This window comes from Podarcis pityusensis (genome assembly GCF_964106645.2).
Source record: "Podarcis pityusensis genome assembly, chromosome: 8".
Lineage (NCBI taxonomy): Eukaryota > Metazoa > Chordata > Lepidosauria > Squamata > Lacertidae > Podarcis > Podarcis pityusensis.
This window is the reverse complement of record NC_138033.1, coordinates 73297884-73325254: the sequence shown is the minus strand read 5'-3', so window position 1 is coordinate 73325254 and position 27371 is coordinate 73297884. Positions and strand designations below refer to the sequence as shown.

At 44.0% G+C, this 27371-nt stretch overlaps 2 protein-coding genes across 4 annotated transcripts in view; one reads left to right on the top strand and one right to left on the bottom strand.

Moving 5' to 3' along the window:
- The window catches only part of NOC2L (NOC2 like nucleolar associated transcriptional repressor), an 85987-nt gene extending 72034 nt beyond the window's left edge, over positions 1 to 13953 (bottom strand). Inside the window, exons 1-2 of one of the 3 annotated variants that reach the window (XM_081016080.1) lie at positions 13789 to 13953; positions 5716 to 5895 (exon numbers count right to left, since the gene is read on the bottom strand). In XM_081016080.1, coding sequence (XP_080872206.1) covers positions 5716 to 5895; positions 13789 to 13859 — 251 coding nt within the window. In that variant the 5' untranslated portion in view covers positions 13860 to 13953. Of the gene's footprint in view, positions 1 to 5715; positions 5896 to 7438; positions 7592 to 13788 lie in introns of those variants that run through there. The other 2 variants (XM_081016081.1, XM_081016082.1) reach the window with 2 other exon arrangements.
- Positions 10827 to 27371, top strand: part of KLHL17 (kelch like family member 17) — a 34328-nt gene continuing 17783 nt past the window's right edge. The window contains exons 1-3 of the mRNA XM_081016144.1: positions 10827 to 11338; positions 25011 to 25270; positions 26531 to 26652. Of these exons, the coding sequence (XP_080872270.1) occupies positions 25060 to 25270; positions 26531 to 26652 (333 nt within the window). The 5' untranslated portion in view covers positions 10827 to 11338; positions 25011 to 25059. The remainder of the gene's footprint in view (positions 11339 to 25010; positions 25271 to 26530; positions 26653 to 27371) is intronic.

The following is a 27371-nucleotide window of genomic DNA, read 5'->3' as shown; positions in this document are numbered from 1 at the left end:
AAGGGAGGAATTCGAATTAAGAGAAGAAGAAGAAGAACACCACGTTGGGAGAGAATCAGAAGAAGAGGAAGAAGACGAAGAAGGAGAAGAGATAGAAAGACTATAAGGTAAAACTCAAATCTAAACAGTGATAAGAAGAATGACGTTAAAACTATGGAACTGGAACGTGAATGGGATGAATGATAAGAAAAAACGGAACAAGATCGAACATATGTTAAAAAAGAAAAATTTAGACATCATATGTTTACAAGAAACGCACGTGATTAAAAAGCACAGGAAAATTTTGATAAATAAAAGGTTAGGGAATGAATTTATATCCTCGAATAAAGAGAAAAAAAGAGGTGTTGTATTATATATTAAAAATAAAATTGAATCTCACCAATTATTTAAGGATGAAGAAGGCAGAATCATAATGGTTCAAATTAAGTGGCAAGGTGAAAAATTGATAATCGTTGGGATCTACTCACCAAACGGGAACAAGACGGAATTCTTCAGATTATTAGAGGAGAAATTATTTGAATACATGGACCAAAAAATCATAATAATGGGGGATATGAACGGTGTGGTTTCAATAGAAATGGACAGATTGAGAAGAACGAAGAATAAAGAAGGGAAATTACCTAAAACATTCTTTTCGATGACAAAGAATTGTAACTTAGTAGATATTTGGAGGCTCAGACATCCTCTAGAGAAGCAATTCACATACCACTCAGAGTCGAACCAATCAATGTCAAGAATAGATCAAATATGGGTATCAAATGAGCTAACTCCAAGAATTCAAAAAATTGAAATACAGGCTAAGGTGATTTCGGACCATAACCCAATAGAAATGGAGCTAAAAGGTTTTGAAGAGCGAACTTTTAGGTGGAGGTTGAATGATAACATATGGGACGACCAAAAGTTCGTCGAAAAAGCACAAAAAAATCTAGATAATTACTTCAGGGATAATATGGATAAAGGGACAAAAACGAGTGTGGTGTGGGATGCAAGTAAGGCAGTGATGAGGGGCCTCTTTATTCAGCAGAATGTATGGAAAAGAAACAACAAAGAAAAAAAGACAAAAGAGATCTTAGAACAGATTATGAATAAGGAACAAAAATTGATAAAAAAACCTAACAATGAGAAGATACTACAGGAAATAAAGATTCTCCAAACCCAATTTGCGATGTTAATAAATAAAGAGGTTGAATGGAATATCAAAAGGCTAAGACAAAAAAACTTTGAGTTTGCCAATAAATCAGGAAAATGGTTGGCCTGGCAGGCTAAGAAAAGGAAAGAACAAAGTACAATTAATAAAATTGAGGTAAATGGAGAAGAAATAACAGACCCGAAAGAAATTAGGAAAAGATTTTTAGATTTTTACAGACAACTATATAAGAATAAAGAAAAGAATAACAAGAAGAAAATAGAAAGATATTTGAAAGAGAAGATGGTGAGAAAGATCCCAACAGATCAAAGGGAACAACTGAATGCCCCAATATGTAAAGAGGAAGTAGAAGAAGTCATAAAAGAATTAAAAAGAGGGAAAACACCAGGTCCGGATGGACTTACATCTAGCTATTATAAAGAGATGAGAGATACGTTGATGGCCCCGTTGGTAGAAGTAATGAACAACATTTTAAAAGAAAAGGACATTCCAGGAACATGGAAAGAGGCATTTATTACAATAATACCAAAACAAGATTCGGACTTAACCCAAATTAAGAATTATAGACCTATCTCGTTACTGAACACAGATTATAAGATCTTCACAGGAATCCTAGCTAAGAGATTAAAAAAGATATTAGTAAAAATCATACATAAAGACCAAGAAGGTTTCCTACCGGGCAGACAATTAAGGAACAATATAAGAAATATAGTCAATGTTATTGAATATTTGTCCGATAGGTGTGATAAACCAGCAAGCTTAATATTCGTAGATGCAGAGAAAGCCTTCGATAATGTGATCTGGGAATTTATGTTGAAAAATTTGGAGGCTATGGAAGTGGGTCATGAATTTTTTAATGGTATCGAAGCAATCTATACAGAACAGAAAGCTAGGTTGATTATAAATAACATCATCACGGAAGATATTAAAATATCTAAAGGAACAAGGCAGGGTTGTCCGCTTTCGCCATTGCTATTTATAGTGGTCCTGGAAGTTTTATTAAATGCAATAAGACAAAATAAGCAAATCAAAGGGGTGATATTAGGTATAAATGAATATAAAGTTAAGGCCTTCGCGGATGACGTGGTTGTGACTCTGGAAGAACCTATAGAAAGTACAAAAGAAATTTTGGATGAGATGGAACAATTTGGAAAATTAGCAGGATTTAGATTGAATAAGAGGAAGACCAAAATGATAGTTAAAAATATGGACCAAGATAAAATTGAATTATTAAAACAACAAACGGAGATAGAGGTAGTCAAAAAGGTTAAATACTTGGGAATTTGGCTCTCGGATAAGAATATAGATTTATACCAATATAATTATATCCCTATGTGGAAAGGAATAAAGAGGGATTTAGAGGTTTGGAATAGATTGAAACTATCACTATGGGGAAGAATATCAATGGTAAAAATGATGGTGCTTCCTAAGTTGTTATTTTTATTTCAAACTTTACCCATACTAAAAGGTACAAAAATTTTCGGGGAATGGCAAAAGGCGATTTCAAGATATGTCTGGGAAGGAAAGAAGCCTAGAATTAAATTTAAGTTATTGACAGATGCAAAGGAGAGAGGAGGCTTCGCACTACCAGACATGAGATTGTATTATGAGGCAGCATGCCTGTGCTGGTTAAAAGAATGGGTAAAATTGGAAAACAAAGAATTATTAGATTTGGAAGGGTTCAATAACAAATTTGGGTGGCACGCGTACCTATGGTGTGACAAAAAGAGAGTACATAAGGGATTTGGAAATCACATTTTTAGAGGAGCACTAATAGAGGTTTGGGATAGATATAAAAATATACTAGAACCAAAAGTCCCACATTGGTTATCCCCGTTAGAAATAATGTGTGTTAAGAAAACTAACATGAGAGGAAAGTGGGGAACATATGGAGAAATGGTTACCAATGAAGGAGGGAAGTGGAAAATGAAATCATACGACCAAGTTAAAGCATTAACATATGATTGGCTACACTACTTCCAGATAAACGAAATGTTTAAAAAAGAGTTGAAGGAAAGGGGGTATGCAGAAAAAGAATCAACCTTCCAAAAGGAAATAATAAATAACTAATTTAAAAATCTATCAAAGATGTATAAAATAATGTTAGAGTGGCACACGAAAGATGAGGAGGTGAAGTCAGTGATGGTACAGTGGGCAAGGGACTTAGGATATAATATTCAACTGGAGGATTGGGAAAGGTTGTGGAAAGAGAACATAAAATTTACGGCCTGCACGTTATTGAAGGAAAATATGATGAAAATGCTCTACAGATGGTACCTGTCACCTGTAAGATTGGCAAAGATGTATAAGGTAGATAACAAATGCTGGAAATGTAAATGCAAAGAAGGGACATTCTTCCACCAGTGGTGGGAATGTAAGAAAGTAAAAAGCTTCTGGGATGAGATCTATAATGAGATGAAGAAGATGTTAAGGTATACCTTTGTGAAAAGGCCAGAGGCTTTTTTATTAGGTGTTGTAGGGAAGGACATTAGAAGGAAAGATTGCAAACTTTTCCAGTATGCTGTAACAGCTGCCAGAATCGTATTGGCTCAGAGGTGGAAGCAGGAGGAAATTCCAAGGGTAGAAGAGTGGAGAGCAAAATTAATAGAATATGCAGAACTGGACAAATTAACAGGGAAAATCAGATATACTAAAGACCAAAAATTTATAAAGGACTGGGAGAAATTTGTGTGTTATCTGGAAAATAACTATGGTGCAAATACAACGCTGGCGGGTTTTAAAGAGGCTCTGTAAAGAATTTATGAATATTGTTTAATAGAAATAATGAGGGAAGGGAGGTGTAAATGGCAATATGGAAGAATGGAATGTGTACCAAAAGGATAACTATGAAAGAATGTCAGTGACGTTGAAGGAAGTCTAAAACGGATATGATTTGTTGTATAATGGATAAAATGTATAATGAGTTGGAATTCAATAAAATCATAAAAGCAAAAAAAAAAAAAAAAAGAAATTGTAACTAATTTAAGAAGAGCCTGGCTGCTGATCAGGCCAAAGGCCCATCTAGTCCAGCATCCTGTTCTCACAGCAGCCAACCAGAGGCTTATAGGAAACTTGCAAGCAAGACCCAAACACAGCAGTTCTCTCCTGCCTCTAACTGCGCAGAAAGAGCACAGTCATTGTGGCTAGAAGCCAACGACAGCCTCAATCTCCATGACTTTCTCTAATCCTCTTTTAAAGTTGGAGACCATCATCGCCTCCAGGGAGATCAAGTTCCATAGTCTATGTGCTGCATGGAGTACTTTTTAAAAATCTGCCCTGAACCTTCCAAGATTCAGCTTCACTGCATGTCCACGAGTTCTACTGTTATGGGAGAGGCAGAAAGTATTTCCTCTACCCACTTTCTCCATGCCATGCATAATTTTATAATCTTGTCATGTCACCTCTTATTCGTCTTTTCCCTATCTTTTTTTAATTTCAATGGGTCCCCTCTAAGTACATCTGAATATAGTCGTACCTTGGTTTTCAAACAGCTTAGTTCTCGAATGCTTTGGCTCCCAAATGCTGCAAACCCAGAAGTGAGTGTTCCGGTTTGCGAACTATTTTTGGAAGCCGAATGTCCAATGGGGCTTCCACAGCTTCCAACTGGATGCAGGAGCTTCCTGCAGCCAATCAGAAGCCGCGCTTTGGTTTCCAAACGTTTTGGAAGTCGAATGGACTTCTGGAACGGATTCTGTTTGACTTCCAAGGTATAGTTATAATGGAGAAAATTATGCATAATTTTCTCCATTATAACAAGGGCTAGAACCACCAGACACTTTTTATGACTTGGTGTTCTTTCATTACATATACAGCAGAACCATCATTTTCAAGACGACTCTTCTCACAAGGCTGGCAAATCTGGAACTATATTTGATAAACTGATAACGCTGATAAGTCTTTACTTGGGTTTTTTTTTTTTTTTACCCATGTGCAACTGCACTCATTCTACATGCCTATTTTATAGATTTGTTTTTCATCTTCTAATTTTCATCTGTTGCTGTATTTGCTCTCTGTTTTACAGTGGTACCTCGGGTTACATACGCTTCAGGTTACAGAATCCGCTAACCCAGAAATAGTACCTCGGGTTAAGAACTTTGCTTCAGGATGAGAACAGAAATCGTGCTCCGGCGGCGCGGCAGCAGCAGGAGGCCCCATTAGCTAAAGTGGTGCTTCAGGTTAAGAACAGTTTCAAGTTAAGAACGGACCTCCGGAACGAATTAAGTACTTAACCCAAGGTACCACTGTATATACATTATAAAATGAAAAAACAAAACATTATGGGGGGGGGGGAAGCTCTGAGTAAACTGTAGTTGGATATCATTTATTGTATTTTTTATTTGAACAACTCATATACCCTCAAACTACAAGAGTCTCCAAGCGCTTTACAAAGATGAAATATATAAAATAAAAATTAGCTAAAACTATTACTCTAATGCACTGTACTTCACTGTATTTCAAATGTTTTTAAAACAAAAAAAGTATTTTCTGCGGTTTGTTTTGTACATTTCAAAATGTTATGAAAAGCATTTTAGAAAATTCTAAAAACAAGGAATGTTTTCCTCTCTTACTTTTCCACGGCTTTCAATTTTAGCCCCCCTTTCTTCTTGACGGGGGCCTTCCCATTCTGGCTGAGCTTTTTATGAAACCCATCCTCTCTGGAATTCAAGGCTTCCTCCTGCAACTCGTCATCCGCGTCAGAATCAAATCCGGAAGTCAGGAACTCATCCACACTCAGCTCAGCGAGTTTTCTGTTCCCAGGGAGGCAAGGGACAAAATGGGTAAACAAAAGACAAAAAACAGAGTTTCAAAAAACAAGAGAGGTGTGAACATCGCTGGAAAAATCTGCCTTTCAGATGTCAAGAGCATCAACCAAGGACCATAGCTCAGGATTGAATGGCCACAAGCCTGGGCAAACAGAGGACTTTCTTACCCCCATTCTTTCAGTTGTAATGGTCTGACTGCACTAACTACTGATCATTATTTATTAATTAAACGTATTTGTTTAAATTATGTCTATAACAACAATTGGTTTCAATGCATCTATAGGGGGTTTTTTCTGTCTGTTTGTTTGTTTGTAAGTCACTTTGGGTTGCTTTGGGCAAGAGAAAGCAACTAACAAATTTAAAGAACTGTGAGGGGAGAGAGACATTCTGCTGTTCATCAGGCAATGGCTTTTTCCACCTGCCCTGCCCCACCTTTCAGCCCTAGCTAGAAGCCTTTCCCAAACCATGACTTTTGAGTACAGCAGAAGCAGCTGGGAAGAGAGAAATTCAAGGATATTTCAAAACAATAATTTTATAAGTTATGAATCCTTGTTTCTCAATTTGATCCTTCTACATGGTTTTGCATGTTTTGTGGTGTTTTATGCATTGTGACTTGAAGTTATTTTTATTATCGTTTAGTAATTGTATCAGATTAGTTTCTGGGTTCAATTCAAAGGGCTGGTTTTGACCTATAAAACCTTATGTGGCCCAGGACCCTGAATACCTCAAGGTGATTGTAAGTTGTTTTAAACCGTTTTTAACATTGCGTGTTAATTGCTGTAACCCACCATGAAACCTAGTAAGAAGTCTGCTGGGTCAGGCCAATGGCCCATATAGTTCAGTACTGTTTCTCAGGAAAAGAAGAACATAATTCCTACTGTGTTCAATGACATGAATTTCCCACTTTAAAAAAAAAAAGTATATTACTTGTATTATTATTATTGTTATTGTTGTTATTAATTTATCTGTACAGTATATCTACTTAAGGCCAAAGCAGATTCCTAAGCGAAGTATAAAAACCCAATTACATAAAGATTAAAATATGAGCACCTATAATTAAAACACACGATATAAACAACCCCATAAACACTGATCATGAAGACACGCAAGTAACCAATTCCAATAAAAACAGATCCAGGGATTAGAAAATGAGAAATTGTTCCATTAACTTCCCAGGTGTTCCTTGCAGCCCCCACGATTTAGGGAAATCCGCAAACACGCGCAGGGGAAATGAATGAGAACTTCCATTACTCTCTTTCTCCATAGCCCGAATTACCGCAAACCATGCAAACCCTCCAAGGGGACAGCTGGGAGGTATCTTTGGAGCAAAGCTAAGGTGGGACCGGTCCGGTTTCAAAATGGAGGCGGGACCGCGTGATGAGATTCCTGCATTGCTTAAGGATTTGGGCTCGATGACCCTCGGGGATCCCTTCCAACTCTACCATTCTATGATATCATGCATCTTCTAGAAAAAGAGCTAGCTCTGTTAAACGCCTGCGAGGCTACCTGGCTGCCAAGCCACACTCACCTCTTGCTGGAAGCGGCCATGCTTTGCGCTCGCGCCTCCGTCCGCTCCCAGCGGCAGCAACGTGGTCCGGGCACTTCCTCTCCCAAAATGCAACAGTAGCAAAGAGGAGGAGGAAGAAAGAGGAGGAGGAGACTGGAAGGGAAGCCGGCCCCGGTTGATCTTTAGGTTCACGGGCCCGGCGAGCGGAGGGAAAGAAACGGAATCGGGCTTTGAACAGGGCACGAAGCGGGCGGGCGCGTTTGCGCGCGCACACACACACACACACACACACACACAAACCGATTCCGGGGAAATGTTGCACCGTTGAATTTCACAGCTTGGAGTTATGTGCGCGCGCGCGGACGTGTCTTTTCTCGCACCCACCGCAGGCTCTCTGAGATATTTAGAGGTCCCTAGGGACTGTTGCACGAGTGATAGGGAACGGTGGGGACTCGCCCAAAGTAGAGCTTGAGAGACGTAGTGACTGCTGTGCACAACACGCATTCAAAGCATATCCCTTCCATACCCAAAGAATCCCGGGAACTGTTTACCCCTTGCAGAGCTACAGTTCCCAGCACTCTTAAGAAACTACAGTTCCCAGGGCTTGTGTGGGGCTAAGACGTGGATCTTCTAAAAGGCATGGGTAGGCAAACTAAGGCCCGAGGGCCGGATCTGGCCCAATCGCCTTCTAAATCCGGCCCGCGATTTCACATGAGTAGAATGTGTGCTTTTATTTAAAATGAATCTCTGGATTATTTGTGGGGCCTGTCTGGTGTTTTTACATGAGTAGAATGTGTGCTTTTATTTAAAATGCATCTCTGGGTTATTTGTGGGGCATAGGAATTCGTTCATTTCCCCCCACAAAATATAGTCCAGCCTCACCAAGGTCTGAGGGACAGTGGACCGGCCCCCTGCTGAAAAAGCTTTCTGACCCCTGTTCTAAGGAAACTGTAGCCCCCCCCCCCCGAATGTAGAAGTGATCAATTTCTCCCTTTGAGAGTGGAAAAGGAAGTTGAGACTAAAATATATGGGAGATCTTGCTGCACTGGAAAAAGAAGCCCCTTTCCATAGGAAGGACAGACACAGGAACATAGGAAGGCACCTTATACCAGCTCAGACCATTAGGGCCATCTAGCTATGTTCTGTATTGTAAATACTGACTGGCAATGGCTCTCCAGGGTTTAAAACAGACAGGAAGTCTCTCCTAGCCCTACCTGCAGATGAACCTGGGACCTTCTGCATGCAAAACAGAGGCTCTGCCACTGAGCTATAGGAGCACAGAGCAGTTGGCAATACTGTATCTCATAGGTCACACGATACAGAAAAAAAGGTTAACAACACTGAAACTACATATACAAAGCAACAGTGCTGGCAAAAAGGCTGGTTACATTTCAAAGGTATATAGGTGAAAAGATCATATGTTCACCTTGCTTGTGCCTAAGTGACGCCAACATGGGGGGCAGCAAAAGGATGTGATTTAGGAGAGAGTTTCGTAATCAGAGGGGCCACTGCTGAGAATGCCCTGCCTTTCATCATCGCTTACCCAGCAGAAGCTAAATGGAGAATAACAACCAGGGCATCCCTTAGTGGATCTTAAATGACTGATAGGGCGGTACTTGGGAATATTTTTGTCCTTCTGCAAAACCTTGTGGTCTCCCTTGTGGCCTGCTGATATGTTCCACTTGTGTTTGGAGTTGGTGCTGTTTTTGCTACATAAGGCTTGGCACTCACCATCTGGACATCAGAAATAGAGGGAATGGTGATACAGTACTTAGCATTTACATTTTGTCCACAAATGCTTATGCCACAATAAGTCTTTTAAAAAGTGCCCCAATACACTATTATCTTCCTGCTTTATTTCCCCCCCCCCATACTTACAACAACCCTGCAAACTATTTATATTGCAGATATGGGATAGTGAAGCTGTGTATACACTGCACCTTTAAAGCACATCCGAAGGACATTATTTCCCTCAAAGAATTCTGGGGACTGTAGTTTGTTAAGGGTTGCTGGGTATTGTAATTTAGCAAGGAGTGAACTACAGTGCCCAGAATTCACTGAGGGAAAGAATATGCTCCGAATGTGCTTTAAAGTTATAGTGTGTACACAGCATGAGAGCCAGTAGCCTACAGTCCAATCTTATGCATGCTTGTTTTGCAAATCTGTAGAGAAGAGGATTTATTGTACCTGTTTTTTAATCTGGAGAGAAGGTAGTGTAATATTTATGCATGGAATTCTCTCACAATAGATATTGCCTTAGATCCCTCTTTGTTATCCTTCCACCAGCAAGTGAAGATCTTCCTGTTCAGACAGGCCTTTAAAAACTAAGGTGCAGATGATGCTGATCACATTTCTGGTTCTGAATGTGTTCTGATATATTTTAATTATTTATTTTTAACATGTTTGTGTTTCTTACTTTGTATTTTATCATGTTTTTAAATGTTTTTAGCCACTTTGAATCTCAGATTAGGATAAAAGTGGGGTATAAATATGTATAATAATAATAATAATAATAATTAATAATAATTTGTTTATATCTTTTGGATGGATATGTAACTTTGGACCATATTGGGTTTTGGCTAGAAGCAATAAAGTTGGCAGCGAATTTGATATCTAGAGTTAAACATTTTGGGTTGTATCCAGTTAAATTCTACTGTACCCATTGAAATGAATGGGTACAGGTCTTTTATGACACTGAATAAGACTGGTGTTGAGTACAACCCCATTATGTGTCTTTTCATAGCATCATAGAATCGTAGAATTTCATAGAATTATGGAACTGTAGACCTAAATGCAGAAATATTTCCCCCAACATGGGTCTTGAACCCACAACCCTGAGATTAAGAATCTTGTACTCTACCAACAGAGCTTTTGCCTGCTTATGTTCAATAGCAATCATTGCATGACAAGTGCTCAATGCAAAGGAGGCATTTTACCAGTGTGGAGTAGCCATAAAGCTCTCTAAGTGACCTCTCTCTCTCAGCCTAACCTACCTCACAGGATTGTTGTGAGGATAAAATGGGGAGGGGGAGAAGTGTGTTCAGGTCCTTTGGAGAAAAGGTGGGATACAAATGTAATAATAAATAAGTTGTTTTGAACCGTTTAAAATAATGTTTAATATTGTGTTTTAGTGTTAATATTGTATTTTAATTATTGTAGGGGACCTTAGAGTGAAGTGCAGGTATTAAAATGTAATAATAAACAAACAAACATGGGGGGGGTGTCCAAAGATGGGCTTCCGGGGGGACAAAAATGGGTTCGTTTTGTCCCCGACGCAATAAAATTAAGTGTATGCTTTCCCCCCCCTTTTGTCTTTTTGCATTTTTAATGCATTTTGTTTCCTTTTTATTGTTTCACTTAATTTTGTTCAATAAAAATATTTTCCATAAAATGTATGCAAAATGTGCGTATTTGCTTTAAGTGGTTGTTTTTTTCTGGGGAGGGGGTCCATAGCTTTCCTCAGATCCTCCAAGGGGTCTGTGACCTCAAAAAAAAGGTTGAGAACAGCTGATGTAAAGACACTGTTCCCCAAGGATCAGTCTACACAGCACGACCCACCGTTGCAAAACTGCAGAGCGGGCGGCGACTTTACACACACACCAGCACAGACACACAAATCTAACAAGCCTTCCTTTTGATTATTGCTGTAGAGCCCAGGGTGGGGGAAAGTGCTGGTGTTTTTTCCACTGTGAAGGGAAGCAAAGAAAGACGGACCTGATATGTGCAAAGAGAAGAGAGAGTAAGGAAGGAGAGAGGAGTATAATCCAGCGGGAGGCTTTTGCCGCTGTTAGCAATCGCCCCATCAGCTGGGAAAAGCAATTTTTGCACCGGCTAACTTTTTAAAAAATCCATCAATCTGGAGAGCAAAGTGCCTGACCACGGAAAGCACCTTTGCTTTCTAGCCCTGGAGGTGTCAACTGGGTGAGTACGGTCTTTTATTCACAATTCTCTGCATTATTATTATTATTATTATTATTATTTCTAACGGGGGAAATTCATAATAGAAGAAAGCACCGGTTCTGAACAAGAGAGGCAGATTATTTACAGGATTGCAGCCTAAACGTGGGTCCATTGCAGATGTGTGTGTCTCATTTTATTGTATAATTTTATGTGCTATCTGCAATGGCTCCACTTGGAATTCTCACGCACCCTGGGTACCGCATTTTGCAGGACCGGGAAGGTTGGCGGTGCATCTCAAACGCACACTTTTGCACGCAGCCTGCCCGTGCGCTTCCTCGAGAGTAAACCCCAGGGTCCTCAGCCGGGTTTTACTCCCAGGAAAGTGTGCCTAAAGCTTGCAGCCTCGCCCCCGTTTCCCCCGCCTCTTCTCTCTCTCTTCCCCAGTGAAATGGGCTGGCTTTCATTTCTCCTTTGTTACTCTTTTTGAGTTTTCCTTGCACACACACAAACCCAGCCTGGCTTGTTTGATGGAAATAGGATGGCTGCGTGCGATTGCAAGCGATTGCCTCGCTTTGCGCTAGGCGCTGTACGATTTGAGACGACAGCGAACAACAATGCAGCCACCACAAAATCCTTCATCTGTTGTGGCAGGGGAGGAGGATCTCGTTATGGGCTGCACGTTTCCAAGAAACTGCGGCTCAAATAATCTGCTGCAAGGCGTCGATCGGATGGGGCAAAGCACGGGCCCCGATCCCGCTGCTCGTGAGGGTGATCGTGTTGCGGTTGGAAGCTTTTGAAGACACGCGCTGGTGTACCGGCGAGGGGGGTTATCTGAGGTGACTGCTGTATTTCAGACAACTGCAGTCTAGCTCTCGCTCCTTTAATTTAATGTTTTTGAAAAGAGCCGGATTTGTCATTGTGGGGTGCAGCGGGTGCACAACCCTTTAAAGGAAGTGAGTGGCTACGGGGGGGGGGGGGGGGAGAATGGGATGCAGGTTTTGCGTGTGCGCGCCTTCCCCCCACCCCCGCCCCGTTCCCAAATGCTCCAGTTGCAGTATCAGAAGCCTGCATTGCTGCTACCCAGATCAGTTTTGTATGTGTGTATTTTTTTTTTTTTTTTAATTTAAGGAGGCTATCCGAGTTTGCATATCCTGGCAGGATCCCGCTGCTGCCAATATATACAGTGTGTGTATGTATATCAAAGCAAAACTAATTCTTCCACCAGCCCCATCTGAAAACTATCCTACTGCCTATTTGCTTTGCGTTTTCAAAGACAAATATGACCATTTATAAAACCGGGACTATCAAAAGATCGGGGGTGGTGACGAAAAAATCTAGCTCCTCCTTAACTTTTTTTTTTGTTAAATCGCCTTCCACCTGGTCCGTTTACATTTGCGTCAATTTTAGCCCTATGGAAAGTGGGGGGCGGGCAGTGGAATATGGACACAAAGGAATCTGTTTCTTAGGCCATCCGGAATATGTTTGCACTTTCTTCCTGACTGCACCCTCCTCTCTAGGCTGGGAATGCAAGGGAGAGATGTAATAATGCAAATCATGAGAAAGTATTAGCTGGGGAAGCACTAAATTGCATACTCTCCCCCCCCCCCATTAAAATTTGACATTTTGTAAGTCTTTGTTTTGGCCTGGCTCTTTGCAGAAAAAACTCCTAGTATATAAGAGCACTGAGAAGGGAAGGGGGCACCCAGCCAATCCCACTCCCTTTGTGAATGTACCTGCATGGCAACATGTGTTGATCGCATTCACATGTTAGCATTTGAGTCAGATATTAAGCATACCGTAAGTGGGGGAGAGAGATTACCCCCTCTAGAGGGAGGGTGTAAACTGCAATGCAAAACTGACCTTTTTGTGCATGGAGGGGGGTGTTCCTAATTGTTTAATGCATTCCACCCACCTTATTTGCTTCTGTTTTTAAATGATAATAATAATTATTATAAAAATAAATTATGTGCATCTTCCTTTCCTGTGCTACATTTAAGAAAGCATAACTCAGTCTTTCAGAAGCAATGGTTTTGTAACTCTCCAGCAATTTCTTTTTTAAAAAATCATTGTAATAAAAGAGTCATACCCAGTGTCCTGTGAGAGAGCTGTTAGTCTACTATTGAGAATGAAATTTTAGCCCAGTGCACCCACACACACAGGTGATGGCCCATTGCATCTCTGCATGAATAGCTGTTCTGGGCTTCATTTTATTCCAGTCGGCCTACACTGAATGCAGGTAATTTTTATTTTCATCACAAGGTGTAATTTGAGCATTCAGTCACCCACACTACAAATATAACAGAATTACCTGCCTTCAGAGGAGGATCCCATTTGTGTCCCTGTGTGAGTCTCTGGTCTGAAGTTGCCTTCTTCCAGTCAATCTTCCCTGTTACAGATCCTTCTGCCACATCTCATGATCAAATGAGACTGGTTCATTTACTCTCTTTCAAGTAGTGATTCAGGAAAATTACCTGCCCTGAAAAAGCTGACTGTTGTATTTCTGCATGACTGCCTGTTCTGACCTTGCCTCCTTCCAATCCATCTCTCCTGACAGACAGGTAACTTGGTGGCCTCTCTGAAATCAAGTGCAGCTGGCAAATTCACTGGGGCATTAAAATATCCTTAATTAAAATAAACAATAAAACAAAAAATTAAAAAGCGTAACAATTAAAAAAAAGTTTAAACGAATCAGAAGTTCAGTTCAGTGGAATGCTTGCCTTAACAGGTATTTATTCAGTTACTCTCATGGTAGGAAGGCTAAGATGAATTGCCTCTGCTTTTAGGAGGCTGCCTGCTGAGTCTCTGTATGAGTCACTGCTTTCACTCTGCTTCCTTCTAATTAGAGGGCTCAGTCTGAAACATATGGAGTAGGCATTCTTGCACAATCCAAAACTAAACTGCTGGTCATTTTAATTCAGACTTTGTGGGATGAAAAATGAAATGAAGGGTATCTTTCCCCAGGTGGGGATAACATTTCATTTCTTTGTATCCTAGGCGAGATGCCTACTGACAGTGCTTCAGAACCCATGCATACCTTTTGCAGCATAACTTTACCACACTGTTCAACAGTGGAACAGACTCCATAGGGAGATGGTGGACTCTCCTATCTTGGAGGTTTTTGAGTAGAGGTTGGATGGCCACCTGTCATGGATGCTTTAATTGAGATTCCTGCATTGCAGGGGGTTGGACTCACTAGACGATCCTCGGGACCCCTTTCAACTCTACAGTTCTCTGATTCTATTACATCATGGTAGAAGCCCCATTGTCAGAGCACCACACAAGAATGAGTTGCTCTTTCTGAGCCTCATCTAGCAATACTTGGATTGGTACAGAGGTTCTTGGCTCCGGACCAGACTTCACCAATCTGGTGCCCCCCAGATGTTCTAGACTCCAGCTGTCACCAGCTCAGCCATGCTGGCCAGGGCTCATAGACATTTCAGTCCTAACCATCTGGAGGGTGCCAGGCTGGTTGAGAACCACAGAATTTTAGAGCTGGAAGGAACCCCATCAAACTGCCTGCCCAACGCCAACCCTGCTGGGTGCAGCAGCAGGCTTTCTTTCACTGTTAGGATGACAGATGGTGGGGGATGCAGGTTGGAGCATGACCCTGGAACTGGGCCCATTTTGCTCAGCACAAGACTCGTAATCTTAGGGTTGTGCGTTTGAGTCCCATGTTCAAGTTCCCATGCATTCCTGCATTGCAAGAGGTTGAACTAGATCAGGCATAGGCAAACCCGGCCCTCCAGATGTTTTAGGACTACAACTCCCATGATCCCTAGCTAACAGGACTAGTGGTCAGGGATGATGGGAATTGTAGTCTCAAAACATCTGGAGGGCAGAGTTTGCCTATGCCTGAACTAGATGACGCTTGTGGTCCCTTCTAACTCTATGATTCCTCTAAGAGAGGAGGGATGTTTAGGCACCAATGCAGGCACCTCTTTTTGTCGAATTTCCTGCAGCATCTGTGAATTCCTGATTTTATTTTATTTTTGTTGTGCTATTGATGTAGTTGCCACACAGCAGGAAGAGAAAGCAAGGCATTGCCTAGCCTCCGAGGAGCTTAGAACACAAAGAGAGTTCATTCCAAGCCAACTCAACTTAGTAAACAGAGTCTAACACAGGAGCATAGGAAGCTCCTTATACCAGAGCAATCTGTCCTAGCTCAGTATTGTTGACATGGGGGGGGGGGGTGTGCTTGTGGCCCTCCAGGTGTTGTTGGATTGCTAATCCCATCAATGCCAACCATTGATCATGTTGGCTGGGGCTAGTGGGAATCCAACACCATCTGAAGGGCCACAGGTTCCACGTCCCTATTTTTAATCCATCTTAGTAAAAGCCAGAATTTTAATACAGGGATGAGGAACCTCCCATCATCCCTGGACTGTTGGCCATGCTGGTTTAGGCTGATGGGATTTGGGGTCTAACAACATGGTCTACGTCTACTGGCAGGAGTTATCCAGAGGTTTCTGAGCAGAGGTTTCTGTGGGCAAAGTATGTGCCCTACCACAGGGGTGGGAAGCCAACTCCAGCCTGAGGGCCACATTGCCTGATCGACAACCTTCAAGGGATGTGTGCAGGACACTGGCAGGTGGGACCAGGGACAAAAGCAGTTGGGCCAACAGTGAGGTGTCTTACCTTTGCAGAGGAGACTCCATTCCAACCTCTCATAAGGTAGAAGTTTAGAACATAAGACGAGCCTGCAGGATCAGGCCAGTGGCCCATCTAGTCCAGCATCCTGTTCTCATAGAGACCAACCATTGTGGCTTGTAGCCATGGAGAGCCTTCTCTGTGAATATATCTAATCCTCTTCTAGAGCCATCCAAGTTGGTAGCCATTCCTGCCTTCTATGGGAGCAAGTTCTATACTTTTAACTCTGAAGAAAGACTTCCCTTTCTCTGTCCCAACTCTTCAAACATTCAGCTTTCTAGCATTACAAGAGAGGGAGAAGAATTTTCCTCTATTCACTTTCCATGCCATGCAGGATTTTATAATACTTATACAAACAAATCTCTCTCTTTCTCCATCCAGGCAATGCAAGAGGCACCAGAGTTTAGGGACTCTATTCCAGCCACGCAAAAGCCCTTAAGGAAGGTGTGAATCAGGGCTGGGAAAGCGTGTCACCTGGGGAGTCCCGAGGGCCAGACTGAGAGAGCTAGGGGGCCACATTTGGGCCCTGCGCCTCAGCTCCACTATTCCTGCTCTATACCACAAAGCTGCAGGCCCTTCCTTAAGCTCCATCAACGTTGCCCACAAGCCAGTGGGAGGCAGCCTGTAGGACTGAGGAACTGGATCCGTGTCTTACAGCAAAAGCAGAGAAAGGGTTTTGCAGCACCTGAAAAGTGTTGCTTGCTTTCGTTATTAAAATGTTTGCATCTCACCTTCCCATCAGTACCCCTTACGGCACCAAATTAAAAATCTAGCAGCAAGCTAAGGAAAACAAAAAACAAAAAACCCCACACAAATTAAAGCAATTAAGAAGACAGCCAACAACAACAGATGGGATTAAAGCAAACAATAACTCAGCGGAAAGAACAATGGGGTTGCAATCTTATGCACACTTGTCTGGAAGCAAGTCTTGTTGAGCTCAGCTGGGTTTCCAGACGTGCATAAGAAGAGCCCTGAGGCTAGATCAGGCCAAAGGCCCACTTGATCCTGTGTCTTGTTCTCGCAGTGGCCTTCCAGATGCCTATCAGAAACTTGTAAGCGGGTCCTGAGCACAAGAGCAGCACTCTCTGCACTCGAGACTCCGAGGCTGCCACTGAGAGTGGGAGTAATACATAGCCATCCTAGCTAGTAGCCATTAATAGCCTATCCCTCATGAATTTGTCTAATTTTAAAGTTATCTAAGTTAGTGGCTGTCACTGACTCCTCCTAACTATGCAGTACTTCATTTCATCTGGCTTGAATCTTACAACATTCAGCTTTTCTGGACATCCCTGAGTTCTAGTATCACAAGAGAGAGAGAGAAAACTTCTCCTCTGTCCACCTTCTCCACCACCCCTATCGTGTCCTCTCTTGCTCACCTTATCTCTAAGCTAAGAAGCCCCAAACATTGTGACCATGCCCCACCCCCCTAGAACATTTTGATGGCTCTCCATGCTCTTTTCTGAACTTTTTATTGGTCTGTATGTGGGTGGCGCTGTGGGTTAAACTACAGAGCCTAGGACTTGCCGATCAGAAGGTCGGCGGTTCAAATCCCCACGACGGGGTGAGCTCCCATTGCTCGGTCCCTGCTCCTGCCAACGTAGCAGTTCGAAAGCACGTCAAAGTGCAAGTAGAGAAATAGGTACTGCTCCGGCGGGAAGGTAAACGGCGTTTACATGCGCTGCTCTGGTTCGCCAGAAGCGGCTTAGTCATGCTGGCCACATGACCCGGAAGCTGTACACCGGCTCCCTCGGCCAGTAAAGCGAGATGAGCGCCACAACCCCAGAGTTGGCCATGACTGGACCTAATGGTCAGGGGTCCCTTTACCTTTTTATGCATCCGCTTGCAACCCACAGGCATTCTTAGAAAGCTGCATTCTGGGTATTCAAAATGCGAGCAGCGAGTTTGAACAACTGGGCCTCTCTAGGGCAGGTGTCCCACATTTCTGGTGACTCAAAATACTGGGGAAAGTTCAATTATCTTTATTTTGTCTCCCCTGTTTATACCTGCCTCCTTTCCCTTCTGGTGTTACCCTGTGTCAAAACTTAGGCTCTAAACCTTTCAATGCAGGAGCTGACCTCTTATATTTTGTAAAGTGGCACACACAATAAATAAAGTAATCACAATGTGGAGTTTTGTTGACTTGCTAGAACCCAAAGCAGCCTACTCTGTAGGCCTGCCAACGCCTTGATCCTCCCTGTGCATGGCTTAGGGCACCTGTTGCCTTTGCCCGATTATGTGGACTGATTTTAAGCACCAGTTTGGATTTGAAGGCCTTTGGTTCCATGAAATGCCACACTGAACCCAACGGCTGGCATTGGAAGCTACCTGTGTTAGCAACAGAGAGGGTGATTAATTTTGTGGCTTGCGTCATGTCCTTTGAAACAACCAGGACTATTTTTAGGACGGCTTGGTTTGAGGGCTTCAAAAAAGAGATAGTGGATTTGCTTCCATAGTACACTATAGACTTGAGCTCTCAAGCAAGATGGAAGGCTTAGCTGTTCAACACTACCTAAACCAAACAAGCAGACCTGATGGGTAATATTAGGACTGTGGGGCTAGAACATGCTGAATAACAGAATAATAAACTGCCTCTGAGCGTATGCAGAATATACTTCCATTGTTAATGACTGTGCACGGTAAAGCTAAACTATGGTTTTAGATAAACCACAGTTTGTTGTGACATCTGAACCCAGACAAACAGTGATTAATCTTAATTGTAGATTACAAAGATGGCTTGTTTCAACAATGCATATTTAAGATTAGCCACAGTTTAGAGCTCAGAGGAGACACTAAACTGTGGCCCATTTAAAATAGAAATGGAAGCTTCCAATCTCTTCCTTGCAGTCGAACTGAAGAAGGGGAAGCCCAAGTCTTGCTGCAGCTTCTAATGCTAATTCATAGTTTAGCACAATCTTGCATTTAACAGCTCACCTAGTACTACAGACAACCAGGAATGTCATGCAGGTGAGTGAGGAGGCACAGACAGATCAAGCCATCCACCAGTCTGCTTGACTTCTCTGCTAGACACAGTGGACGGAAAGCATCTTAATACACAACACACCTGGAAATACAGTGGGCTAGTGGAAGAAGCATGGGTTGCTTTCTCTCTTTTCGACTAGCTCCCTTGCAAAATGGTTGTTTTGTTTGTTTTTAAGTAGCCTAAGAGTAGCTATGTTTACTGACCAAAGAGTTCAGAAGTAATTTCTAGGTTGTTCCCCACTTCCCAGGCTATAAAGTAGATGAGGGTTAAAAACCAACAAACAAGAAAAGGTGTACTAAGTGTGAAGTGTTGGGTGTTTTGTTTTTTTTTAAAGAGAGAGTTCTGTATCTCTGCATGAGTTGCCGTTCTGGATACTATATTCCTGCTTGAAAATGTTACTCATACAAAGGTGCTGTGGGCAGCCTCGTCTGAGAGCAGGTCAGTTCATAGCATCTCTGCTTTGGCAGTGATCGAATAGCGCCTAGACAGAGCCAAAGGATGCCCCGAGGAGGAGGGTTGGAAAGAGGTTCAGAACAGTGACTCTCCAGAGGCACCCAGCGTTGGAAACACAGGCTTTATATGCAAGACTAATTTAATGTTAACATGCTAACACAGCCATTGAGTAATCACAATATTTAGTCGTGCTGGGTACAGTGGGCAGGATTTTCAGGTCAAAAGGTCTGCTTTGCAGCAGATCTTAGCCTGTGCACCTGTTGGTTATAGAAATAGTCCCTTAGGAGGACCTGTTAATAGAGGATGAACAGCTTCTAGCCTAACTCTGTCCAATATATACCACTTTAGAAGCTTGCTAGCCAAGTTTAGATGGCTTTAAAAGGGGATTAGATAAAATAATTTAGTGCTGTGTATGTACAGATCTGCTCTTTGTTGTTATATCAACAAAGTTTAGATCCCCCTCCTAGCAATAAAAGATTCATATATGCTAGAACATTAATCCAAAGTGAATTCTCCTGGAACATAAGTTTTTGCATTGGTGGCTATGAAGTTGTTATCAACCTTTTAAAAAGCCAAAAGGCTTTAATTTAAGAAGGGATGGGGGAAGGGATTGAGGACTTTAAAGCGTTCATATGTTACCCTTAAGCCAAATAGTTCCCAGGGCACTTCACCAGAAAAAAAAATCAATACAAAATTGCATGTAAACGGACATGAAACAACTAGCTGTTAATGACAGCAAATTAATATGGTTTAAAAGTCATTCCCAAGTTGCTCCTAGGCAACCCACTATGTCCCACCTCCTTAACTATTATTAGTTGAAAAAATGTTTGCTTAGGACAATAACTGTTTTGCATCTTACATTCTTGAATAGAAGAGTTCCTTGTTCAGAGTTGCCATGGGCAGGCTTGCTTGAAAGCATGCCACTCCATAGCATCTCTGCTTTGGCAGTGAATGAATGAGCCAAGGCAGAACCCAATGGTGCCCAGAGGAGACAGATTCAAAAAAAGTGTGCTCAGAACAGTGACTCTCTCAGAGCCACAACGGTTACTTTCTTGGGGTATAGGTTCATTAGGGCTCTCAGAATCCTTTAATTGTTGCTTTGATTTATTTCTCACGGAAAGCTAGGCACTTCTCTTGTAGCAAACAACTGTGCTCAGGCATAGGCACAGGAAATGTGGACGATGGGTAAGGGTGAGGAATCCTTTTCACTCTTAGGGCCTCTAGGAAGACAAGGAAGAAATGTCTGAAAAGATGCTACCTCCAACAGAGCTTGGATTTTCATGAACAGAACTGGGATCTCAAAGCAAAATCTGTTCCTAGTGAGACTATAGGCTTCACACAGAGGGTAAGGAACAGGAACTGAGTTGGACCCGTCTAGTTCAATATTGTTAACACTGACTGGTAGCTGCTCTTCAGGGTTTCAGGCAGGGAGTCTTCTTTCCTAGCCCTACCAGGAGATGCCAAGGATTGAACCGGGGACCTTCTGCATGCAAAACTGCTGTACCATTGATCCACGGCCCTTCCCTTAAGACACAGGAACATAGGAAGCTGCCTTATACTGAATCATACCATTGACCCATCAGCCTTAGTATTATCTGCACTGACTGGCAGCTGCTCTCCAGGGTTTCAGGCAGGGCATCTTTCCCAGCCAGTGCTCCCAGAGATACCATTGGGGATTGAACCTGAGACCTTCTGCATTCAAAGCAGATGCTCTGCTTCCGAGCTATGACCTTTTCTCTTGATTTGTGCCCAGAGACAAGTTGGTTATGTTCTGCATTCTCAGGACTGCTGAACACATTGTCTTAAAAGATCCTGCGTATATGTGACTGTGCAGTGTGGCAGCCTTCCCTTCAACTTGAATAACTGTGGTCCTATCAGCCAGCCCTTGGGTCTGCGACTGCTGCTGTTGAATGCCAGATTGACTGTGAATCCATGACTTGATTGTAGATGGGAAGGCCGATCTGGCCTGCATCACTGAGACCTGGGTGGGTGAACAGGGAGGAGTTGGTCTCACCCAGTTGTGCCCCCCTGGCTACTCAGTACAGCATCAGGGCAGACTTGAGGACCAGGGAGGGGGTTGCTGTGGTCTATAGAGATTCTTTCTGTGTGTCTCTATCCAGGCTTTCTGTCCAGCTGAATAGGGATCTTGAGTGTGTGTTCCTGGTGTTGGGTATTCGGGACAGATTAGAGATTCTCCTGGTTTACTGGCCACCTCGCTGTCCTTCAGTCTCCCTGACGGAGCTGACAGAGTTGATCTTGGAGGCAGTGCTGAAGACTCCTAGACTGATGGTTCTGGGGGCTTCAACATCCATGCTGGCTCTGGGGTGGCTCAGGACTTCATGGCTGTCATGACAACCATTGCATCCTCACTATACCATCTGGCAGAGCTTTTCCAGGTCTTCAGCACACTGGCCCAAAAGTGGTGGCAGAATGCTAGGCATTTTGAGGATAAAATTCCTAGCATCCATCAGGACCTTAGCTCTACTGTTACAGCAATTGACTCTCAAGAGATACACAGAGCACTGTCTAATCCTGTTTTGTTGGATGAATTTCATTTGATCCGGCTCGAGGATGTGGGGACCCTTACCCCTCTTGGCTGATAAAATCCAGCAGGAAGGAGACAGCTGTCAGGGCTAGGGAGGTGGTCAGTACCTCTTTACAAGGGAGGGTACTGTAGTTCCTGCCTGTTTCAAGGAGGCAGTGACCACTTCTTAAGAAACCATCCCTAGATTCTGAGAACTTTGGGAATTACCAGCCAGTTGCCAACCTCCCTTTCTTGGACAAGGTTCTTGAGCGGGTGGCTGCTAACCAGATCCAGGTGTTCTTGGAGGAGACTGATTTTCTCCTTGATCTGTTGGGGGCTTTTGATGCCATCAACCACTGTATCCTCCTGGAGAGGCTATCTGAGTTGGGGGTTGGGTGGCAGTGGTGGGTGTTATTATAATTAAATATACAAATAGACCATGCAAATGCTAGGGTGTTTCAGGACCCAGGATAGCTCCTGCACATGAAAGAGGTTGTCCCTATGAAAGTCTAAGCCCAGTTGAGAGTCCTTCCACTGTTATGCACACCCTTATGATTTGACCAGTTCCTGGGCCCTCAACCAAAGCTTTGCTACAACGCTATTGAATGGTTGAAACTACTGTAATTGTCCCATCCAGCTTGTACAGTAGGACCTTTGAGAGTGTACTGCTTAGGATGGTTGCTCCTTGCCCCCAAGTCTTACACTACCCCCTGCATGGCTGAAAGGTGGGAACTACTCTGAGGGGTCTGCAGGAAGGCCAGCACATGGGGGCTGTGAAACCTCCTAGCCAGAGGACTGCGAGTCAGTGATGTTGCCATAGTGGAATCTTTTGGAAAGGCTAGGATGGGGATGGGGAACCTTTTCCAGTCTAGGGGCCATGTTCCCTTCTGAGGGACTTTCCAGGAGCCGGTGGTGGGTGGAGCCAGAGGCAAAAGTGGGTGCAGCAACAGATGTGGGGTTTACCTTCATATAGGAGGCTACTTTCTTCACCCACACCTCTTTGTCCTCCATCCAGACAAAAGACAGGAACAGAGTTCAATAACACATTCTAGCTGGGCAAAAACAAAGAGGGTGCAAAGTCAGGCTGGTGACGTATGTGGCCTGGGGACAATTTTAAGGGCCAGTTAGAGAGGTCTGGAGGACTGCATTTGGCCCCCAGGCCTAAGGTTCCCCACCCAGGGGGCTAGGCTGAAACATTTAGGGAGCAGAAAAATACATTTTATCCCCCACCCTGAAAAAGTCTCACCTGCTGAAATCAGGCTGCTGAAGGGGAGCACATGGCCCACCTTCCACCCGTCATAATTATACATTGTGCTTCCGCCACTGCACACTTTGCAAATGTTAATTCACCCGCCCGCTGCGCATCATGCATTTGGCAGCTCCTTAGCTTCACGAGATCTCTCTCTTCCCATTTGCCTTTAGCTTGCACGATCAGCTGTATGTGGGCGGCTCTCAGGAGTCACATCCGTTCAGTCGCCGCTCGATGTCTCCCCTCGTTCCAGACGAGGACGGGAGTTCCCTCTCCTCCATCACAGGAAGCGCTCTGTATGCTTTGGTGCTCCTCCCCCTCCCTTCTCTTCCGAGGCTGCAGGAAGCTTGGTATCTCCCTGCGTCTGCACCCATCTGTCCATCTGGCTTGTAGGGTGTGCATGTGTGCGCTGCTTCGTGGTCTGATTCTCTTTGTCCCCATCGCCGTCTTCGTCATCGCTGCCGCCGCCTCCCTCTCCTTGGCATATGCGTCTCCCACTTTTGGCAAGAATGAATTAAAACTGCTTCCTCTTCCTAGCTGAGGACCAGTTATTTTTAGGCACGCTCACACATACTCATAAGCCCTCGCAGCCGGCAGTGTGGAGGTGTTTGTGATGAATATCAAGGCCCGGATAAACATGCGTGTGACTTACTGCCGGTGGGCGGATCTGATGTGAGGCTGCTGAGTGGTTTTTAATTATTCCTTTTCATGATTATTACCGGCAAGGCGCCTGTGGTTATCACAATGCATGGTGCTCAGAGGCAGCGGCAGGGAGGCTTGTGCTTTGGAAGGAGCCTTGGGCAAAACTGTATGCCTTCCCCCCACACCATGCAGGATTTGAATGGATGAAGTCCAGTTCCACCCAGCATCCAAGGTAGCACATAAGAGCAGCTCTGCTGGATCAGGCCAGTGGCCTATCTAGTCCAGTATGCTGTTCTCACAGTGGGCGGCCAGCTGCCCTTTCTGGAAAGTGAACAAGCAGGACCTGAGCATAACAGCAACTATTCCCACTTGTGGTTCCCAGCAAACCAGCATTCAGAAGCCTACGGCCTCTGACAATGGAGGTAGAACATAGCCATACTGGCTAGTAGGCACTGATAGCCTTCTCTTCCATGAATTTGCCTGATCTAAATCATCTCAGCATAATGCAATTACGAATAACATAAGGAGTTCCCTGCTGGATTAGGCCAGGGGAGCATCATAGTCCTGCATCTGGTTTTCATAGTGAATGGAGGTAAAAGAGGATTGGATGAACTCATGGCAGGTATCAGTGGCTGGTAGCCACGAGAGCTGTGTTCTGCCTTCATTGCCAGAGGCAGTATGTACTCAGGTCCTGCTTTCCTTTGGGGCTTCTGGTTGGCCACAGGAAGAACAGGATACTGGACTAGCTGGGCCTTTGGCCCAATCAAGCAGAGGTCTTCTTATGCTCTTGTTCATCATGCTCCCCTTGGATTGCTTTAGAAGGGGATTCGATAGAGGGCAAGGCTGGCAATGGCTGTTCCCTCCGTTGTTGGAGGTAGCATGTCTCTGAACGCCAGTTGCTGGGAATTGCAAGCAGTGAGAGTTGCTGTTGGGCTCAGGGCCTTCTTTGGGGCTTCCCAGAGGCATCTGATTGGTCACTGTCCAAACAGGATGCTGGTGCCTTGATCCAGCTGCCAGGCTCTTCTTACCTTCTTATTTTCCACTTTTGCATTCATATAGGGTGCTTCCGGTTGGGTAGCTGAAATGTTGCAAGGAGGTAGTCGGCAGCAGAGTGTTGTTGTTTAAACCAAGGAGCAGCGTTTAGGACCAAAAACTGTGATTAATCTGCTTCTTGTCCTTCCCTAAAATGTTTCTCCAGAGAGGGTGAGAGGGCGCTGCCACGAGCCAGGAACGACCCGCCTGCAGCCATGGAAAATGGAATGCAGCTCCTAAACCGGGATGGGCACAGCATCTCCCACAACTCGAAACGGCACTACCACGACGCCTTCGTCTGCATGAACCGCATGCGGCAGCGATCCTTGCTCTGCGACATTGTGCTGCATGTGGCCACCAAGGAGATCAAGGCCCACAAAGTGGTGCTGGCTTCCTGCAGCCCTTACTTCCACGCCATGTTCACAAGCAAGTATCTCTACCCAAATCCTCTTCCTCTTGCACCTTGCCTCAGTTGCCTTGAAAGTCTGCACCCAGATGGTTCATGTTCTGCTCCAGTTGAGGCAAAAATTCTGCAACCTGTAGAAATTCTGCAAGTCGAGTAGACTTTTAATTGGTGCCATTCCTCTTGCTGCACATAATTCATTAACCCTGAAATTCTTTCTGCTTTGAGACTTTCCCTTTCAGGTGAGCTGCAGAGCAGAGTTTCTCAAAGGGTGCATTAGATAACTTGCAAATGAACTTTAATAGGTGCATAATTTAATCTGGTGTTACTACTCATGGAGAAGGGGAAAGGGGCTACATGGGGCACTGACGCCCCATATTTAATTTTTTAAAATATTTATATCCTGCCCTTCTTTGTAAAGGAGTCAAGGGTGGCAATCACTTAAATAATAATAATAATAATAATAATAATAATAATAATAATAATATATTCCTTAATCGTGACATATATATAGCAGACATTTTGGGTTCTACCCAAATAAATCCTACTCAGAGCAGATCTATTGAAATTAACAGGTATAAGTTAGTCAAGTCCACCCAGTATAAACCATCATGGGTCTCTAAGTGAGGGGGGGAGCTATTAGTAGTGTTGTCTCTGGCTTTTTTAAAGAATCAATCCGTCTTCCCAGAGAACTCTGGGAAATGTAGCTGTGAGGGGAACAGGAGGGAGTCTCCTAACAACTCTCAGCACTCTTAAAAGACTACAGCTCCCAGGAGTCTTAGATGAAACCATGACAGTTTAACATTACAGTGGTAATGTTGCGGTTGTGGACGGGATCCGTTCTGGAGCTTCGGTCGGATTCCGAGGTTTCAGCAACTGGAGGGACTACTTTTGCGCATGCACACACGGTGGTAGAGCGCTTCTGCGCATGCGCACGTGGCAAAAACCCAGAAATATACTTCTGAGTTTGCCACTTATGTATCCCGAAGTTTACGTAAGTAGAGGGATACGTAAGCGTATAGTGCAGATGGGGCCAAGTCTGAAGCAAGGGTTTCCCTCAGACCTCTAGGACTTGTGATTGCTGCTACCCAGAGATGAATTTGGGACTTTTTGCAAAGGAAGCATCTGTTCTGCCACTGATCTGCGGCTCCTCCTCCTCCAAAGGGCTGGATGGGTCTTGGCTTTTGCTGGGCACAGTGACCACAATAAAGCCCCTAGGGGTTTCTGTTTAAGATACCCATGGCGTCCTCACAGAGTTCCCTTGTGTTTCCTTGCCACCGCAGATGAGATGAGTGAAAGCCGACAGACCCACATAACACTCCATGATATCGACCCGCAGGCGCTGGAGCAGCTGGTTCAATATGCCTACACGGCTGAGATTGTGGTGGGAGAAGGGAACGTACAGGTAAGATGGACCAGAAGGACCAGCATCTTTCCTATGGTTTCTTTGGGAACTGTCCTCACTGCTGCCTCACCTGCACCCTCTGCTGTTAAGCGGCAACAGCACTGCTATGGCATTCTGGTCTGATGCCCACGGACAAAAGTGGCAGGACCACGGACAGCTCCGAGGGAGCAACTTGCTCAACAAAGGCTTGGAGCAGGCTGAGGCCTTTGGGGTCTCCAGACTTCCTCCTCCTGGCTCTGCCCACCTTGAGGGAACTTCAGAACCTTTGGCCTGAAAACAGGCATGGATCCTCCATTCCATAGTTTCCCTTCTGGTGGGCTCTCGGCCCAGCCAGACTAGAGACATGTGGTTCTTCAAGTAAAGGCATCAATGAGGGTCCAGCCTTGGTGGTCTGGAAGTTCTTGCCCAGCCACCTGAGGTGCGATGGTCTGCATACCTTCATGTAGTCAGGTCTGAGCCCTGACCCAAACTAGCTCCCCACTTGGTGCCTCTGCAGCCTCCAACTCTTTGTCCAGATCAGCGCTGGGTGCAAGGGCCATGAAAGCTGCTGCTGCGCTGCGCTGCCCCACCAGGCGAGCCGTTCCTTTATATTTCCTTCTGTTTCCAGCGTTCAGGGATGGGTGTTGACATTTTTGTAGTCAAAATCGCACACGTACACAGAGGTCGGTATCAGTAGGCTTGGAGAAATCCCCCTGCAGAGAACCCTCTATTCTTGCAGT